General features: G+C 56.2%; 1 protein-coding gene and 1 pseudogene across 1 annotated transcript; both read left to right on the top strand.

Annotated features, from left to right (window-relative positions):
* The first annotated feature begins 9,117 nt into the window (after positions 1-9,117).
* Positions 9,118-14,244, top strand: LOC130036464 (pre-mRNA-splicing factor SLU7-like; annotated as a pseudogene).
* Positions 13,111-17,635, top strand: GNB2 (G protein subunit beta 2). Its single transcript, XM_056128356.1, has 10 exons — positions 13,111-13,230; positions 15,011-15,156; positions 15,301-15,339; positions 15,447-15,553; positions 15,654-15,717; positions 15,800-15,962; positions 16,056-16,122; positions 16,600-16,801; positions 16,882-17,098; positions 17,185-17,635. The coding sequence occupies exons 2-10, from the start codon at positions 15,100-15,102 to the stop codon at positions 17,289-17,291; spliced, it is 1,023 nt and encodes a 340-aa protein (XP_055984331.1). The 5' UTR covers positions 13,111-13,230; positions 15,011-15,099; the 3' UTR covers positions 17,292-17,635.
* Positions 17,636-19,268: the final 1,633 nt, after the last annotated feature.

The following is a 19,268-nucleotide window of genomic DNA, read 5'->3' as shown; positions in this document are numbered from 1 at the left end:
TTTCTCCAAGCAGGATGGCAGAGCCAGAGGCTGCTGTGTGATGGTCACACGCCCTGAAGGCCCTCTGATCCCCAGATGCCCGCTCAGGAGGAGTCTCCATCCAGCCCAGGCCATAAGAGAGAGGGGCTGGGCTGGCTCACCCCCCTTTTTTTTGGATCACACCCAGCGATGCACAGGGGTTAACTCCTGGTTCTGCACTCAGGAGTCACTCCTGGTGGTGCTCAGGGGACCATATGGGATGCTGGGATTCGAACCCGGGTCGGCCATGTGCAAGACAAATGCCCTATCCTCTGTGCTATCACTCCAGCCCCAGCTCACCCCTTCTGCAGGGCAGCCATGCCATGTCACATGCCCAGGGCTGACTCTAAGTCCAGGCCTGGCTGGTGGGGTCCAGCCCCAGTGGGAGGTGTGGGCTGTAGCAGAGAGCGCTGACTTAGCACTGGGACACTGAGATATTCTTCAGAGGCCTGGGGTCAGGCATTGGTCCGCTGGACTGAAGGAGCTCATAGGTGCTGGATGCCTGTGAAACTGGGTTGGATGGAAATACTGAAGGGTGAGTTGAATCTGTCCCTGGCTTTACCTCTCTCCTCTTCCTGGAGAGAAGGGAGACTGAGGCCACATCCAGATATGCTCAGGGGCTATTTTTTGCTCTGTCCATCTGGGTGGTAGGGGCCATATGTGGTGACTCATGGTCCTCAGTGTATAAGGCAGTTGCCTTCCCCCCATACTGTCTCCACTCCTTTCTCCCTTTTGACATTTTGTGATGTCATTTCACTTCCACTCTAAGTTTCCCTTGCCCGCTCCTCCCACCTCCCTCCACCCAGTGGGTTTCAGATTTGGAAACAGCCTGGGCCAGGAGAACCCACACACCTCTGGACTGCAGGCGTCACATTGGGTCAAGGTGCCCCCATGGAGGCGGTGCTGCATCCAGGGACATGCCCAACCAGGGCAGAGATGGACTAGAATTCACAGCTCTTGTCAACCTGGTGACAGGCTGTCACTCTCTAGGCTTGACTGTCCCAATCTGCAGAACAGCAGGTGTAGTCACCCCCCCAAAAAAATAGCCAGTAAAAGGTGAGAGTATGCTGGATTTGTTGCTTGGTTGGTTATGGGGGGCACACCTGGCAGTGCTCAGGGGTTAGTCCTGGCTCTGAGTCAGAGATCCCTCCTGGTGGAGCTGGGGACCATATGGGTTGCTAGGGATGGAGCCTAGATCAGCCGCCTGGAGGGCAGGTGCCCTCTCCGCTGTCCTATGGCTCCAGTCCATGAACTGTGAGTTCAGACGGGGACTGGCTGGTGAACCAGTGGGTAAATTTGGCTGAGCCCTAGTTCCTGTGTGTGTGTGTGTGTGTGTGTGTGTGTGTGTGAGAGAGAGAGAGAGAGAGAGAGAGAGAGAGAGAGAGAGGGAGGGAGAGAGAGAGACACCCCGACAAGTGATTCCAAGACAACAGCAAGTGTTGAGAATTCAGCTCAACTCAGCCACCCTCCTCCGGGACTGACCATCAGGTTCTATGAGAAAGGACACTGGCCCGAACCTGCCGTCCACTTCAGACCCCAGTTCCTAGTCCAGGCTGGCCCTGGCCCAACCAACTGTCAAGGGGCGTTCCTGTGACCTGTTCCTCAGACATCAACCAGCCCTGGATTGCTAACTGGCTATGCACGAGATGTTCCCATGATCCCCTCCTCAGGTTCAGTTAATTATCTGGAGAATTTGGGTCCCTGATTTATTCAAAGGTACTAAAGGATAGGATTGAACCAGGATTAACCATATGCAGGGAAGCACCTTCCCCTGTGCTGGCTCTCCAACCCCCAAGGGACATCGTTTTTGTTTTGAGTCCACACCTGGCAATGCTCAGGGGTTCCTCCTGGCTCTGCATTTAGGAATCACTCCTGAGGATGCTCAGGGGACCATATGGGATGCTGGGGACCAAATCCGGGTCTGCTGCCTGACAAATAAGCACCTTAAGCCATCTGCTGTCTCTCCGTTCCCCTCCCCGCCCCTCCCAAACTCCCCCCACACCATACATACACACCACAGGACATCTTAAGAATAGTAAAGACCGAAGCAATAGTACAGTGGATTGCTTTGCACACAGCTGACCGGATTTGACCTCTGGCACCCCATATGGTCCCCTGAGCCTTACCATGAATAATTCCTGAGTGCAGAGCCGGGAGTAACTCTTGAGATGCTGGGTATAGCAATCCCCCCCCAAAAAAGACAGTATTTTATCACTTAAGAAATTCCAAGTTGGGGAGACTGGAGGGAGAGTAGTGGGTAAGATGCTACATATGACCCCCACAATTACCTCTGTATCCAGAGCCAGGAGTTAAGTCCTTAGCACGGGTGTGTGACCCCAAAACAACAACAGAAGTTCACTCTGTAGGGTTCAGAGGGTTGAACACCTTTGAACTCCTTCTTGAGGGAAGTGTGCATTTCACCCTTGCTACCACAGTCCCTTAAGCACTGCTGGGGATGATCACTGAACTGGAGGAGCCCCTGGGTCCCTCAAGGGGTGGCTACAACAGATTCCTGCTGCCCCCACAAAAAAAAATAAACAAAAGCTTAATCTGGAGATTAGAGAGTCTGTTCAGAAAGACTGACAGTTAATCAATGAATTGAATCAATTCAATAAAGTTATCAGGATGTTCTCACTTTCTAGACCCACATTCCATTTAGCCAAACCTGAGCACTGACGGCAGCTTTAGCAATGGAGCCGGCAACACAGGCGTCAGCCAGGCGCTAGTTGAGCCTGAGAAAAAGACTGAGTTCTAGCTCGAGTTAAGGGTGAAAGAGGACAAGACTTTGTCATGCAAAAAACTGGACTCTTCCCGTGGAATCAGTGGGGAACTGCCTGGTTTCCAGGAGCAAAGTTTTATGATCCAATTTGCATTGTGAAAAGATACCTCCAGCCAGCTGTTTGGGAGGTTGATTATCTTCAAGCCAGGAAAGAGAAACTAGGGTACAGCAGGGGGCATACAGTAGAAAGGATGGGTGTGAGCCAGATTTAAAGGCAGCCACCCGGGGCTGGAGTGATAGCACAGTGTATAGGGTGTTTGCCTTGCACGCGGCCGACCTGGGTTTGATTCCCAGCATCCCGTATAGTCCCCCGAGCACGGCCAGGAGTAATTCCTGAGTGCATGAGCCAGGAGTGACCCCTGTGTGTCGCTGGGTGACCCCCCAAAAAGCAAAAATAAATAAATAAATAAAGGCAGCCACCCCTAAGGAGTACTCATCAGTGATTGAGACTGCCTGGCACCCCTGACCACCACCTCCTTCCTAATGTTTCACCTGGGCACATGGCTACAGACGGTATCTCCCAGCCTTCCTTGACCTGCTTTTAAACAGATGTTAGTGATGTTCATAAACAGGAGGGAACTGGTGCATCTCACCCCTCTCCTCTCTTTCTCTCTGGATGAGATTCAGATGTGTTGATGCAATACTGGGAAAGTATTAAGACGGGAGGCACATGCTGAGGAAGTTAGAGATGCTTCCACAGACCTGGATTTACTGGGGGGGTTATCATTCACACCACTGCATTTTGGGAGACTGTATCTAGCAGCTTGGGTGATACCTTGCCTGGCTGGTTACCCTTGGATTGTGGGGAATAAGGGAGTGAGAAGTCAGTGGGTAGCTGGTAGCTATTAGCTGGGCCAAGAGGGTTCAAAGAGAGGTAGAGGGGAGCAGGAGAGGATGTTTAATTGTGTACGTTGAGTGTGAGACATCTGTGAGCACTGGTTTAACAGTATCATTCTTGTTTTTGGTTTGAGGACCACACCAGTGATGTTCAGGGCTTACTCCTGGCTCTGAGCTCAGGGCTCATGCCTCATGGGGCTTGCAAGACCACATATGATGAGGCCGCAGCGATAGCACAGCTGGTAGGGCATTTGTCTTGCATGTGGCCAACCTGGGTTTGGTTTGATTCCCAGCATCCCATATGGTCCACCAGCATCGCCGGGAGTAATTCCTGAGTGCATGAGCCAGGAGTAACCCCTGTGCATCGCCGGTGTGACCCAAAAAGAAGAAAAAAAGACCATATATGATGCCAGGGATCAAATCTAGGTCGGCTGCATGCAAGGCAAGGCAAGTGCCCTTCCTGTGGTATTATCTCTCCAGCCTCATTAACAGTATATGTTTTTTTTTCTTTTTGGGTCACACCCAGTGATGCACAGGGGTTACCCTCAGCTCTGCATTCAGGAGTTACCCTGGCGGTGCTCAGGGGACCATATGAGATGCTGGGAATTGAACCCAGATCGGCCGTGTGCAAGGCAAATGCCTTACCCGCTGTGCTATTGCTCCAGCCCCAACAGTAAATGTTTTAACAGCAATTCTCTGTGGAGGGCAGCACTGGCCTGATGTGTCTGCCAACTGCCAAGGTGCCAATACTCCCACCCTGCCACTCCTGGTACTGATCTCAACATGATGTACCTGGAAACGGCTTGGGACCTTGTGTTCTGTTCTGAGCAGGTCTGCTGAATCCGGCATTCCACCATAGGCAGCCTGATGGAGATTTCCAGCTGTTGCATCAACAGGCGCTAGGCCTGTATGTGGGAAGAGGCACACTGGGGTAGAGATTGGAGAGTCAGGGGCAACAGTGAGGTTGAGTCACAGCTGTGGATGAAGTCACCAATAAAGAAGGCAGCAAGGCAGAAGAGGAGGCTAAAGCAGGATCCCAAGGAGGAGATGAAGAAGACGGAGAAAGAGCAGGGGAAAAAAGAAGTGTCAGCTTCTCCAGATGTGCTCTGGAGAACACATCTGGTTGTCTAGGCTGTCTGCCTATCTCAAGACACTGGCCATAGCGACTTTGCTTTCACCCACTTTTTCCTGCTTCCCTCCCCTCCCCTTGACCACGATGCCACTATCTTCTAAATAAACTCCAGTAGTTCCAATCAAAACCCAAAGATCAGGGCTGGAGAGATATCACAGTGGGTAGGGCATTTGCCTTGCACGAGGCCGACCCGGGTTTGATTCCCAGCATCCCATATGGTCCCCTGAGCACCGCCAGGAGTAATTCCTGAGTGCATAAGCCAGGAGTAACCCCTGTGCATCGCCAGGTGCAACCCAAAAAGAAAAAAAAAGATCTCAATTCTATATTCTCCTCCCATCATCATCTGTGAGTCCCTGGGTGAGACCCTGAGAGGATGGACAGCCTTGGATTTTTGGAGAATGAGGGAGTGAGAAGCCATTGGTTGACTAGTGGTTATTGGCTGGTGGCTGATGGTCGCTTTTCTATTTATTTATTTATTTATTTATTTGCTTTTTGGGTCACACCCGGCATTGCACAGGGGTTACTCCTGGCTCACGCACTCAGGAATTACTTCTGGTGGTGCTCAGGGGACCATACGGGATGCTGGGAATCAAACTCAGATCAGCTGTAGCACTGTCTGTTGTTTTTTGTTCATTGATTTGCTCGAGGGGGCCCAGTAACATCTCCATTATGAGCCTTGTTACTGTGTTTGGCATATTGAATACGTCACAGGTAGCTTGCCAGGCTTTGCCGGGCTCTCCGAGAGGGGCAGAGGAATCGAACCTGGGTAGGCCGGATTGGCTGCGTGGAAGGCAAATGTCCTTCCCCCTGTTCTATTGCTCCAGTCCCTGACGGTCACTGTCCTGCACCTCCCCCGAGCCAAGTGTCTCTTAGCCACTTTGGTCATTCCACTTTCTCATCTCTCACTCACCCTTGGCCCACCGTAAGCAGAATTTCAACCATTGCAAATGCACTGAGGCCTCCATGTCACTTGGCCAGACATGCTCTTCCCAGCTGGGTCTTGTTTCTTGTTTCTTTTTTTTTTTCTTTGTAGGAGTACTGCTATTTATTCAGCCACTGATTAGCTGATTGAATTGTGCATGAACTCCACCTTACTTTTTTTTTCCATTTTTTTATAATTTTATTTATTGAATCACCGTGAGAGCAGTTACAAAGCTTTTGGTTCTAAGTCTCAGTCATACAATGAAACACCCGTACCTTCACCAGTGCCCATTCTCCACCACCAAAAATCCCAGTATACCCCCATCCCACACCCTCCCCCTGCCTGTGGGGCAGATGATTTCTACATTACTCTCTCTCTACTTTGATCGCATTCATTATTTCGACATCAGACCTACCATTATTTGAGATTTTACCCCAACACTCAGATCTGCTGAAAAGGCAACAATAGACAATTTGTATTCTATTGCTGGTTATGAATAACATATGATGTCATGTGGCTGCAGTGGGGCCATGTGGTTTTGAAATTCCGAAATTTTAACACTTAAATCTGGAGGGATTTCTGCCAAAAGCCACTGGGTTTCGAGATCTGCTCCTGAGTCTCTGGGATCATGGCCATTGAGCAGCTTGATGAGGAGCCAGAGAGGTCGTTCGTGGGCGATGACTTAGGATCTCGTTGCGGTGGGGAGGACAGGCCCGGCTCCAACCACCCCCCCCAATCCCGTGAGGCCCAACAAGTTTCGTCACTGCGGGCCCAAGCCTGACTGTCCAATGGCCTCTGGAGGATGACAGCCACCAAGTCGCCAAGACGGAGCAGGCGGAGAGACAGCACCCATTCCCCCCTGGGGTGGCCTGGTGACAGTAACCTACTGCGGGGTCCAGACACATTTCTGACAAAAGCCGCTGGGTTTCGAGATTTGTTTCTGAGTCTCTGGGATCAAGGCCGTTGAGCAGCTTGATGAGGAGCCAGAAAGGCCATTTGTGGGCGATGACTTGGGGTCTCATTGGGGTGGGGAGGACAGGCCCGGCTCCACCCGCCCCCCATCCCGTGAGGCCCAACAAGTTTCATCACTGCGGGCCCAAGCCTGACTGTCCAATGGCCTCTGGAGGATGACAGCCACCAAGTCGCCAAGAGGGAACAGGCGGAGGGACAACACCCTTTCCTCCCTGGGGTGGCCCGGCGACAGTAACGTAGAGTCCGGATGCATTTCTGCCAAAAGCCACTGGGTTTTGAGATTTGTTTCTGAGTCTCTGGGATCGTGGCCCTTAAGCAGCTTGATCAGGAGCCAGAGAGGCCATTCGTGGGCGATGACTTGGGGTCTTGTTGGGGTGGGGAGGACAAGCCCGGCTCCACCCCCCTCCCGTGAGGCCCTGTGTGTCTCATCACTGGGGGCCCAAATGTGACTATCCAGTGGCCTCAGACGGATGGCGACCACTGGGCCGTCAGGGGGAACAGGCCAAGGCACGAAACCTATTCCCACCTGGGTTGGCCCAGCACCGGTAGCCTACTACAGAGACCAGACGCATTTCTACCTAAAGCCACTGGGTTCTGAGATTCGTTTCTGAGTCTCTGGGATCATGTCCATTAAGCAGTTCAATCAGGAACCAAAGAGGCCTTGCCTCCAATTATATAGCTGAGCCGGAGGTGGTTTGTGGGTGTGTTTCCCACATACCTAATTTTTGGCCATTTACTTTCTTGGTAAACTTTGCCCCAAGTTTTTTGGGTCTGGCCAAAGGCACAGCAGCAATTTTGGGGTATCTGGAAGTCTGAAGGCGCCATGAGGTTGCTGATGCACTGGCCTCACAGGTACACATTGACCTGCTGGCGGCATCATACCCCCGTTCCTTGTTTCTTAGGAGCCACACCTGGTGGTGTGCAGGGCTTACTCCTGCCTCTGCGCTCAGGGGTCACTCCTGGTCCTGCCTCTGCGCTCAGGGATCACTCCTGGTGGGGGACTGTATGGGGCTGAACCTGAGCCAGCCGTGGGCAGTGCCTTACCCACTCTGCATTATCACTCTGGCCCTATATCTTGCTTCATCTAGCCACACCACATTTTAACATTTTTTCTTGTTCTGTGTCATACCCAGCAATGCTAAGGGCTTACTCCTGGCAATGCTTGGGGGATCCCATGGGATGCCGGGGATGGACCCTTGGTTGGCCATGTACAAGGCAAACTCCCTCCCCGCTGTACTATCACTCCAGCCGTGCATTCCTTGTTTAGAACACGGCTTCCTTCCCCCCTACTCCTGATTTCCTCCTTAGTTCTCTGGACTCCCCTCTGGCAGTTATTTATTCCCTGACCTCTGAGATTGGAGTCACCTCCTCAAGGCTTGGTCTTGGGCCATCTTGTCTCTGGCCTGCACCTTGTTCTGCTTCATCTGCTCCAAATGTCTCTGATTCTCAAGTCTCCATTCCCAAACCAGGTTTTTCTGCTCGAACCCAGATCTGCTGCTGCTACCTTCTTCCCGGCACCGCCCATGGAGACATCTGGCTTAAAACCCTTAAGCTTCCTCCCCACTCCAGTGTCTCACCTCCCAACTGTGGCGTGTCCCTAGACGGCACCTCTGGCTACCACTGTAATCACTCTTCTAATCATCGTCTTCTGACTCTGCACTGTAGAGGGGAAGCTCCCTTCAGGGGTGCAAGGCTGCAGACTCAAGTGCTTCCACAGTGCCTGATACAAAGTGGTAACTATTTGGGGAATGTTGAATGTTGAAACAGGGAACAATCTAGCACAGAATCCAACAGGAGAGGACCCAACATCAGATACCCTAGAGAGATTACAAAACTGGGTTCTAGTACAAGATTGTTAATTTAAAGTTCCTACAGGGAAGTCACTAAGCCTCTACTGAGGAAATCAAAGAAAATGATAAGTGGGGCTGGAATGATAGTACAGTGGATAGGACGTTTGCTTTCACGCGGCCGACCCAAGTTCAATCCCCACCATCCCATATGGTCCCCCGAGTACTGCCAGGAGTAATTCCTCAGTGCAGAGCCAGGACTTAACCCCTGAGCATTGCCAGGTATGACCCAAAAAGAAAAAAAATTTAAAAAAAAACAAGGAAAAAAAGAGAAAATGATAAGTTCCCTGCTAAACTATAACATCCAATTTATATCTGCTGATATATTATTAAATTATCTTTGCTGATATATTATTAAATTGCTAAGTCCAGTTAAACAGGCTGTGCATAACTAAAAAGAAACCCACCCTTCCCCCATCAAAAAAATTGTGCTGAAATCTTCTGTGATGCCTTTCACTGAGGCTAAATAGAGACCTGTGTTGCTACTATTTTGCTTTGCCAAGGATCAAACTTACGGACTTCAAGGCATGTGCTGGCATGCAGATCTCTCTATTCCCACCCTGTTTTTGATATTTTTTTTTTTGGTGGAGGGTGGAACCCGGAAGTAAATATGCGAATTGTATTTGTTTCTCTCTGCTGCTGGAAAACACAGTCACCTGCAGCAAGACTAGGAGGTCAGGTTACCATGGCAGCTGTGGCTGCTCTGCTGTCAGGATTCAAAGTAGTGATTTTGGAGGAACCAAAGAAAATGACCAGAGAGAACTGGAGAAAGAAAGAGCTGGAAGAACAAGAAAAGCTGGGCAATGCTCCTGCAGAAGTTGATGAAGAAAGAAAAGACATCAACCCTCATATTCCTCAGTCTGTATCTTCGGTGCCATGGTACACTGATCCATCAAAAAAACCCCACTTTATGGTACTACATGGAAAGTATGATGCAAGAGTGGAATGAGTCAGAAGGAGAGGGATAGACATAGAAAGATTGCGTTCATCTGGGGAACATCACGGTCACAGACCTCCCGTTATTCATCGATTTGCTCGAGCGGGTCCAGTAACATCTCCATCGTGAGACTTGTTACTGTATTTGGCATATCGGATATGCCACGGGTAGCTTGCCAGGCTTTGCCATGCAGGCGAGATACTCTCGGTAGCTTGCCAGGCTAAGAGGGGCGGAGGAATCAAATTCAGGTCGACCATGTTGGCTGCGTGCAAGGCAAATGCCCTACCCGCTGTGCTATCGCTCCAGCCACTGGGGAACATAAAGTAACAAAATAGGAGACTAACACCCAAGAATAGACGAGATTAACAATAGGAGGTTTACTCCATGGATTGGAGGCCAGCCACACATGCTAGGGGGAAAGGCAGCTCAGAGAGAGAAGAGAGCACCAAATAAAGGGTGTTGGGAGGATCCTCCCAGGATGGGAGAAGCATGCGGAAAGTAGACTATAGACCAAACATGATTGCTACTCAATGACTCTTTTGCAAACCACACACCCAAAAGGAGAGAGAGAACAAAAGGGAATGCCCTGCCACAGAGGCAGGGTGGGATGGAGGGGACGGGGGGTGAGAGGGATACTGGGATCCATGATGGTGGAAAATGGGCACTGGTGGAGGGATGGGTATTTGATCATTGTATAATTGAAACCCAAGCACAAAAATTTGTAAGTCTACAACTGTATCTCATGGTGTTTCATTATAAAAATTAAAAAAAAAAGACCCACTTTAAAGCACTAGAGACCCTAACCAAAAAAGAAAAAAAGAAAAAACAGAAGCAGCATAGTCATCTGGAGAATGATATAAGAGGGGTGTAAAAAGGAATTCCATAACTACCAAATACCGCAATGGAGAATACGAAAATTGTGGGGCTATCATACACACACACACACACAAACACACACACAAACTGTTCTGAGAGACTTAGGTGAGTTGGAGCAAAATTTACAGGGACTAATACAGCTCCAGATGAACATGTTTAGCCTCAGCTGATGTTTGATGATGATGGAAAGTGGGTTCGGTAGGATGGTTACAATCTGGAGGAACACATGAATACTGTGGAAGAATATGCCAAAGTGGGTGGATCTGGTGAAGTGAACACTGAAATCCTAGAAACTCCAAGAAGAATTAACCTTGGGAAAGTTAGTGGAATAGGCTAATTCTCCAAAACACCAGTGGGGAAAAAAGGAACCATTCTCAGGCAGAAGAGGACCCTAACGGTGAAGGTGAGGATGAAGAGAAATATGCAGATGACACTGACATGCCTGGACAGAACTTTGATTCCAAGATGGATCACTGTCTGGAATCTTAGGATTTGAGAAGATATTGCAGAATTTAGATCGATTCTGCCTACTATGATCCCAAAAGCAGAACAATGAGAGAGAATCCCTATGCCAACATAGGAGACTCCTGATAAAGTGATCTCTGCAGACGATTGCTTCGTGAGATACAAGAGTGATGGCATTTCAATGGCTCAGACAGTTGTTCACTTGGGAAGCCTATAAGTGCATAGACAAGCTGATCCTGGGGAAATAGAACTATTGTGTAAGTCCTCCAGAGTCAAAACAGAAGACTTTGAGGAATAGCAGAAAGCATCTTAGAAAAGTACAGTGGTCAAGAACATCTGGATGGCCGAACTGCTCTTAGGTAGGACTATGCAGAATACTCAAGATATGCAACAATCATCATAGGGTAGGCGCAGGCTGTTGGCTGCTCCAGATGTGAGGAGAGTGTGAAGATCCACAATCACACTCAGATTTGGGGATCTTGCTGGAAAAAATGGCTGATGGGATACAAGTGTTGTCACTCCTTTGAGGTTTGTTTTTTTTTTCTTTTTTTGGCTTTTTGGTTCATATCCGGCGATGCTCAGGGTTTACTCCTGGCTCTGCACTCAGGAATTATTCCTGGCGGTGCTGGGGCTGGGTGGGGGAACCATATGGGATGCTAGAGCTCAAACCCAGGTCAGCCATGTACAAGGCAAATGCCTTCCCCTGTGTATTATCTCTCCAGCCCCTGTCACTCCTTTTTCAAGTATTCTTATTGTACTGGAGAGGCTGGGAAGTAGGTGGTCTATTCAGAGGAATGTATCCTAAATGACGCAACTGGAGAAGAATCAGTAAAAAAGATCTCAAATCCTTATGGAGGTACATCAGAAAAAATACTAAAAGGAGAGAAAAAGAAGCAGCAGCAGCAGCAGCAGCATCGAAAGAGCAGTTTTTATATGATGATGAAGAAATGTGAAAAACTGAAGGCACTGAGGGTGAAGGAGGCCCACTTTCATGTCAAGGAGATCACGCAGATTGATACGAGGAAGCACATGTACAATAATACCTATGAAACCCGGGAACCCATAGAGGAAAAATACAGCCTACAGAACGAAAATGTCAGAGGCCAGACGACCCTACAAACTCCTTCCTCAGACATTAGTGGCTAATCAACAGACATCACCCGATACACACTGGACGCACTCTTCCCAGCTGCTTGCTAAATATGGTAGATGGAAAAAATGCGTGTCAGCTCTTCATGCTGCCTGACTTATTAAACTTTCAGAAGTTGCATAAAAAATTTTTTAAAAAAACCCACACACCTGTTTGAGGACTCAAGTTCTCAAGGCTAGTAATCGTGCACTACAACTTTCCCAAACAGTTTGGGAGAGGGCGCCATTAGAATCAAGGCGATTTGAGGGCGTCTGTCAACTCCCTTTTGACAGAGCCTCTAGTTGGACAGGCCACACTTCTTACCTCAAACTCTGCAGCCCTAGGGATCTGTTTCCACTGCTATAAATGGGGGCCACGCTAGGGCTGGACAGGGCTTGCCCACGCTGGTTCAATCCCGGGCTCCTCATAAGGTCCCCCAAGCATCGGTAGGCGGGATTCCTGAGCACAGCCGGTGTAGCCCAAAATACAAAATAAATAAATAAATAAAAGGGCGGGGGGTAACCACACTAAATTGCACCGTTCCGTCCAGAGGATTAGAGAATATGGAACTCAACCGAGTAAGACTTGTAAACAGCGTTCGGCGGTCCTGCAGGGAATTCTACAAAAGCCCAGAGGGCGACGCAGGGAGCTGCTGAGGTCCCTAATTAAGGCCCCCCCGAGGCCCTCACTGCCCCGCTCCGGCGCTCGGGGACTTTTCGGAAAAGCTGCTCTTTCCGCCAGCCGCCGGGGCTGCCCGAGCGCAGCAAGGTCCCGCGGGGGCGTGGCCAGGCCCGGACCGGCCGTCGGGCTTTCCGGCCCCGTCTGGAGCCGCCCAATCCGGGAGGGACGATCACGTGACCCGTGCGGGTTCCCTCCCCCCCCGGCCTGTACCACCTCAGACAACCCTGGGGGGCGCCTGGTTATGTTTTTTTTTTCTCGGACGCCAAAACAGAGATATGGGCCCAGTGGGCATCGAGAGAGCGTGGAGTGCCGTCCTTGTGGGGACGGGGCGGGCTGGGCGCCTTAGCCGGGCTCTGGCCACGTGCCTCCCCCGCCGCGCCCTTGGTCTCGCCCCGCCGGGCCTGGGCGCGGCGGCGGCGGCGGCGGCGGCGGCAGCGGCGGCGGCGACGGCGGTGCCGCGTCACTGGCGGGCGGGATCCCTCCGCCCAGGGGAGCAGCGCTGGCCGGCGGCGTTGGGGCGAGTGAGGAAATCCATCCGCGCTGCCGCCGCCGCCGCCGCCGCCGCCGCCTCCGCCGCGGAGGAAGACAGGACCGGCCGCCGCCTGGGCGACCCTCGCAGAGTCTCGCCGCCACAGGTACCTCCGCTGGCGAAAGGAGTCCTCCTGCCCCCGCGGCCCCCGAGGGAACCGCGCTTCCCTCCGGGCTGTCGGCTCTGGCCTCGCGGGAGCCGACGGAACTCCTCGGACCTCCCCTCCCTGCCTTCGGCCCCGTAGCTCCCAAACCCGGAAGGGGAACTGGGGGCCTCAGGCCCCCGTAGTGCACGCGCAACTTGCAGCCCCGGGGGTCGTGGGCCGCGACCCCCAGCCCCTGTCCAGCACCCAGTGCCTCGCGGGGACCGAGAAGTTGGGCGGGGGGCTCAGAGCGGGGCTTCCCCGAGGCCTGTCCCGCCCCCTTTCTCGCCGCCGCCCTCCCGCCGGCCCCGGAGGCGCCCCCCGCGCGCGGCCCTTCGCCCCGCCGTGTCTCGGGCCTCCCGCGGGCCGGGCCGCGACGCCCCCCCCCCCCCCGGCGTCCCCCGGCTCCCGACGGGGGTCCGGCCCGTGCTGTCGAGTCCCCCTTCTTCGAGAAGCCAGCTGGGGGCACGCGCCCCCGGTCCCCCGTGGGCGCCCCCGGCTCGGTGCCGTCTCCACCCCCAGCCCCGCTCGCTTCGGGGCAAAATGGAGGTCGCGGGGGCCGGAGGGCCGGGCCGGGCCGCGCCGTCCAGCCGCCAGATCCGGGCCCCGCCGCGGCCCTTCCCCTGGGCCCCCGCCGGACCTGCGGAGGCGGTGGCGCCCCCGGCCGCTCGGGGCCCGCGACCCCGCTGGCCGCCCGCAGACCAGGGGCTGCCGCCGGGGCCCCGCCAGGTGATGGGGGCGAGGGGGGGAGCGTCGCCCCCGGCAGCTGGGAAGGCGGGACCGTGCCCGGGGCGGGGGCGCGGGGTCTCTGCCCACCCCCACCCCCGTTCTGTGCAGGGCCAGGGGTGGTCGCGGGGGGCGGCCGGGGAGCCGGGCTCGGGCGAGGCGCGCGGCGGAGCGCACAGGTGTCCGCGCGGGACTTGCCGAGCCCCGATGACCGCGAGGGCCGCCTCGCCGCCGCCCGCCGCGGGCGGCTAATGGGGCGCAGCCGGCCGCGGGGATGATCCGGGGTGAGCCGGCCCGAGCCGATTAGCGCTAAATCGGCTTTGCCCCAATCCTGTCAACGGTCTCCCCCACCCCCGCCTCCCCCGGCCGGTTTTGGGGGAGGAAAGGGCGGGGGCGAGGGGGTCGGGGGTGGGGTCACCCACCCTACAGGTCTCTGTCGGGATGCAGTTGCCGTGGCAACGGGGCTAGGGTGGGGGCCCTTCACCAATGAGGTGCTCTCAGTCGGGGTGACGGTTGCCTAGGCAACCCCACGAGCAGCCCAGCCTCCCCCTCAGGTCCCCCGCCCCGTGGAAGCTGGGGGTGTGGGTGTGGGGGGTGTGCGGCGTGGGGGTGGGGGAAATTTAAAGAGGCGCCGCCCCGTTTACAGCGAGGTGCTGGCTGGGCGGCGTCAGTGCATGCCGGGCCGGGCCGACCCCGGGCTGTTTTCGGAGGGACTGTCCCCGCCCTCAGCACCCCACCCCCCAGTTCCTGCCGCGGTGACCCGCCCCGCCGGGCGCTGGCTGTCCGCGGGAGGGTTTCCCCGCGCTTCCTCTTGCACTTCCCGCACCGTTTCCGGGGGGGCCCGGAGTGAGATTGGGGAAGTCAGCGCGCCCCGGGCAGCCCTGGGCACCTCTGGGGGAGCCGGGGAGCCCGCGGCCGCCCCCTCCCCCCAGAGCTCACCCCTTCCGGGCTGCGCCTCCAGCCCGCCTTCCCCCTTCCCCCGTGGCCTTGGGCCTGACGTCAGCCCTGCATCCCCCAGGCCTCGGGCCAGAGGCGAGGAGCTGCCTCCCCCAGCCCCTGTCCCGCGGCCCTTAGCCGCCCCCAAGCCCGCCCCCCGGGCCCGGCGCCATGAGTGAGCTGGAGCAGCTGAGACAGGAGGCCGAGCAGCTCCGGAACCAGATCCGGGTGAGGTCTGGTGGCGGGTGGACAGGGAGGCGCGGGGGCAGGACCAGCGGCTGGGCCGGGAGCTCTGGATGGCACCCTCACGTCTCCTGGGTACCCCCTGGCCCCTGGAATCACCTCCCCCATCTGACTCGGCTTCTCTTCCAGGATGCCCGAAAAGCATGCGGCGATTCTACACTCACCCAGGTGAGGGCTAACCCCGGGCTGGGTTGCAGTGTTGGGGAGCAGCGCCGGTTGGGGCCCTCTGCCCTGCCCCCTCAGCTGCCCTCAGCCCGGTGTGCCTCCCTCTGCAGATCACAGCTGGGCTGGACCCAGTGGGAAGAATCCAGATGAGGACACGCCGAACCCTCCGAGGGCACCTGGCAAAAATTTATGCCATGCACTGGGGCACAGACTCAAGGTGGGGGTGTGGCAGGACTGTGCCAGGGAACTGCCCGGAGCTGCTCAATGGGGCAGGAGAGGGGCCTTCTGAGCCTCACTCGGTCCTGGCCTCTCCGCAGGCTGCTGGTCAGCGCCTCGCAGGACGGGAAGCTCATCATCTGGGACAGCTACACCACCAACAAGGTAGGGAGCTCCTGGTGCAGGGCGGGTGAGCAGGGGGCAGGGAAGCCGGCACAGGCTTACCCAGGGGCCACTCTCCTCCCAGGTCCACGCCATCCCGCTGCGGTCCTCCTGGGTCATGACCTGTGCCTACGCGCCCTCAGGGAACTTCGTGGCCTGTGGGGGGCTGGACAACATCTGCTCCATCTACAGCCTCAAGACCCGCGAGGGCAATGTCAGGGTCAGCCGGGAGCTGCCCGGCCACACTGGTAAGGGCCCAGCGGGCGGGGGGAGGGAGGGGGGGTTGGGAGGGGGCGCTGCGGGTCTGCAGCCGGGTCCAGCTAACCAGTCTCTGCCTCCAGGCTATCTGTCCTGCTGCCGGTTCTTGGACGACAACCAGATCATCACCAGCTCTGGGGACACCACCTGGTGAGGCCCTGCCAGGTCTCGGCTTCTTGAGGGAGGGCACCTCAGTGGTCAGCGTGGGGGCGGTTGAGACAGTCAAGGGCAGGGTGCTTCTCTCACAAGTGGCTCACTAGGGTTTCGTGCCCAGCATTCTCTTATGTGCCTCCAAGCCCTGCCAGGTGTGAGCCCTGATCACTGTCAGGTGTGCCCCCCCAATCCAAAATAAAATGTCCCGGGGCTGGAGCGATAGCACAGTGGGTAGGGCATTTGCCTTACACGTGGCTGACCCAGGTTCGAGTCCCAGCATCCCATATGGTCCCCTGAGCACCGCCAGGGGTAATTTCTGAGTGCAGAGCCAGGAGGAACCCCTGTGCATCGCCAGGTGTGACCTAAAAAGCAAAAAAAAAAAAAGTCTCGTGTGTAGCCCACCCTGCCCCCTGGCAGGGCTGTGGGAGGCCCTTGGGGCGGCAGCCATCTCTGACCCCTCCTGTTCCACCCCAGTGCCCTGTGGGACATCGAGACGGGCCAGCAGACCGTGGGTTTTGCCGGACACAGCGGGGATGTGATGTCTCTTTCCCTGGCCCCTGATGGCCGCACGTTCGTGTCGGGGGCCTGTGACGCCTCCATCAAACTGTGGGACGTGCGGGACTCCATGTGCCGACAGACCTTCATCGGCCACGAGTCTGACATCAACGCGGTGGCCGTAAGTGCTGGGCTGGTGGGGCAGGCGGGCTGGCCGCGCCTCAACATGCCACACCCCTGAGCCCCCTGCTTGTCCCCCAGTTCTTCCCCAACGGCTACGCCTTCACCACGGGCTCCGACGACGCCACGTGCCGCCTCTTCGATCTGCGGGCGGACCAGGAGCTTCTCATGTACTCGCATGACAACATCATCTGCGGCATCACCTCCGTCGCCTTCTCGCGCAGTGGCAGGCTCCTGCTGGCCGGCTACGACGACTTCAACTGCAACATCTGGGATGCCATGAAGGGCGACCGTGCAGGTGAAGGCCCGCCCTGCTGCCGCCCCCCCCCCCCCCGCCGGACCCCCCTCTTTGCCAGGTGCTGAGGCCCCTCTCCCTCCCCACAGGTGTCCTCGCCGGCCACGACAACCGCGTGAGCTGCCTCGGGGTCACCGACGACGGCATGGCCGTGGCCACAGGGTCCTGGGACTCCTTCCTCAAGATCTGGAACTAACAGCCCCACCCCCCCTACCCCACCCACGACAGGGCCCAGGGCCCAGACCACGAGGGGCCCCGCCCACGCCCACACTACAGGCCGGGAGCTTGGGGCGGGAGCACCCAGCCCGCTCCCCTACCCAGGTTTGGTTCCTCCCGAAGCCCCCACCGTGGAGATGTAGGGGGGTCGACAGGGAGGCGGGCGGAAGCCGGTCCCTGGCATCCCTGGGTCGGGGCCTCACCCTCTGGAGGGCCAGAAACGCGAGGGAGAAACTCCAGGGGCTGGCTTTTTTAAAAACTGGTTTTATTTTCATTTTTATTATATTTTCAGTTTTCCATAAAGGAACCAATTCAAACTCTGTACCTGGTTTCTGCTTTATTCCCCCACACACGCCACCCCTGGCCCTGGGCTGAGCGCCCTCCCTAAAGAAAGAGGCTTGAAGGCAGTAGGGGAGAACACACACCAAGTTTTATTGGGGGCAGTATTTACAGGGCAGGGTGGAGGGGAGTCACATGAGGTGTGTGTGGGGGCGGTGGGGGACAGGATGGGAAAGGACAGCGAAGGGGGTCTGAGTCCCTGGGCTGGGGGCGCTCAGGGACTTGTAAACATTGAGCACTCTCAGAAGGGGATGGGTGGGAGAGGGTTCCCCTACACTCCTCACAGGGTTAAGGCCTCTCCAGGCGAAGTTCAAAGTCTCTGACTGGGGGAGGGGAAGGGTGAGCCGGGGCAGGGTCCCCCCCTCCCCTGCATTGGCTGCGGCAGGGGCGGGGGCGGTTACATTCAGTCACAAGAGCCCCCCCACACCTCTAATGCCACCGAACACTGGTGCGAGGAAGGGGGGGCTGGGGGCCAGCAGCAGCAAGACATTCCCCCCCTGGCCCATCACCCCCTTATTGCTTTAGAGAGAAAATTGTCTTTTCACGGACACTAACACTGTTGAGACCAGGAGAGGCAGGTGGAGGGCCCCCTCCACCCCGAGGCCAGCTTGATCCCCCAAATACTGACCCAGTTGCCACTTTGGTGCAAAAATTAAAAAAGAAAAAAAATCTCTCTGGGGATGAAGGGGAAGGAATGGGGGCCGCTCCCCGCTTCCCAGGGCAAGGAGGAGGGTACATTCACGGAGGGGCGCAGCAGCAGAGGCCAGGGGCCCGCCCAGGGCTGCGCTCAGATGAGGTGGAAGGAGAGTTGGGAGGGCCCAGGCAGGGAACCGGCAGAAATGCAAGGGGATGGGCTGGGCGGAGGTCAGGGGCGGCGTGAGGACGGACCCAGGCCGCCCGCCACCGCCCGGCCCAGCACTGCTGCAGCCCCTCAGCGAGCGAGCAGGCGGCGGGGCCGGGCACCCATTTGGTCAGTGGAGGAGTCTGGAGTCATGTGGCCTGCACCCCCCGCAGCTGCAGGTGGGGGTTCCTGTTCTGATGGCCCCTTCCCGCCCCTGCACGGGAGATCCAGTCGGGAAGGGTGCAGTGTGGGCGCCCCCACCCCAGGAGCCGCCACGACCCCCACTCAGTTGCCTGAGCGCCGCGGGGGGCGCGGAGCCCGAAGAATACATTCATGTGGCAAGGCAGGGGTCTGCGCCATCCAGCTTCCACCCAGGCCGACCCCCGTGGCAGCGTGAGGAGGCCTTCTGGGGCCACAGTAGGGGAGGCCAGCCCCACCTGCCCCACTGGGAGAGCTGCTCGTGCAACTTCCCCCCTCCCCAAAGCAGCAGAGCCTGGGGTCTCCTGTAGCCCCCACCTCGACACCTGCCAGTCACAGCAAGACGGGGCCATTCACAGCGGGTCCGGCCAGTGGGCAGGGGGCCTTGCTGTGCAAACTGCTGGCACCCCAGCTTCCAGTTACCCCCACGGCCCACCTGCGCACCTGTGGGGGCGGGAGGGTGGTGTGCCCACTGCCCTCCACAGTGTCCTGCTCTCTCTCCTCACCTTTATTTTTTTTCATTGTTTTTCTTTTTTTTTTCTTAAAAAACAAAAAACAAAAAAAAAAAACCCAAAAAGA

Source organism: Sorex fumeus, unplaced genomic scaffold (assembly GCF_029834395.1).
Source record: "Sorex fumeus unplaced genomic scaffold, SorFum_2.1 ptg000064l, whole genome shotgun sequence".
NCBI lineage: Eukaryota > Metazoa > Chordata > Mammalia > Eulipotyphla > Soricidae > Sorex > Sorex fumeus.
This window is presented reverse-complemented; position numbering and strand designations above follow the sequence as displayed.

Excerpts from the sequence above, each read along its gene's own strand:
- GNB2 (XM_056128356.1), top strand. The coding sequence starts at position 15,100 with ATGAGTGAGCTGGAGCAGCTGAGACAGGAGGCCGAGCAGCTCCGGAAC. Across the intron at positions 15,554-15,653 it reads CACTGGGGCACAGACTCAAG|GCTGCTGGTCAGCGCCTCGC; the intron begins GTGGGGGTGTGG and ends GCCTCTCCGCAG. Across the intron at positions 15,963-16,055 it reads GGAGCTGCCCGGCCACACTG|GCTATCTGTCCTGCTGCCGG; the intron begins GTAAGGGCCCAG and ends CTCTGCCTCCAG.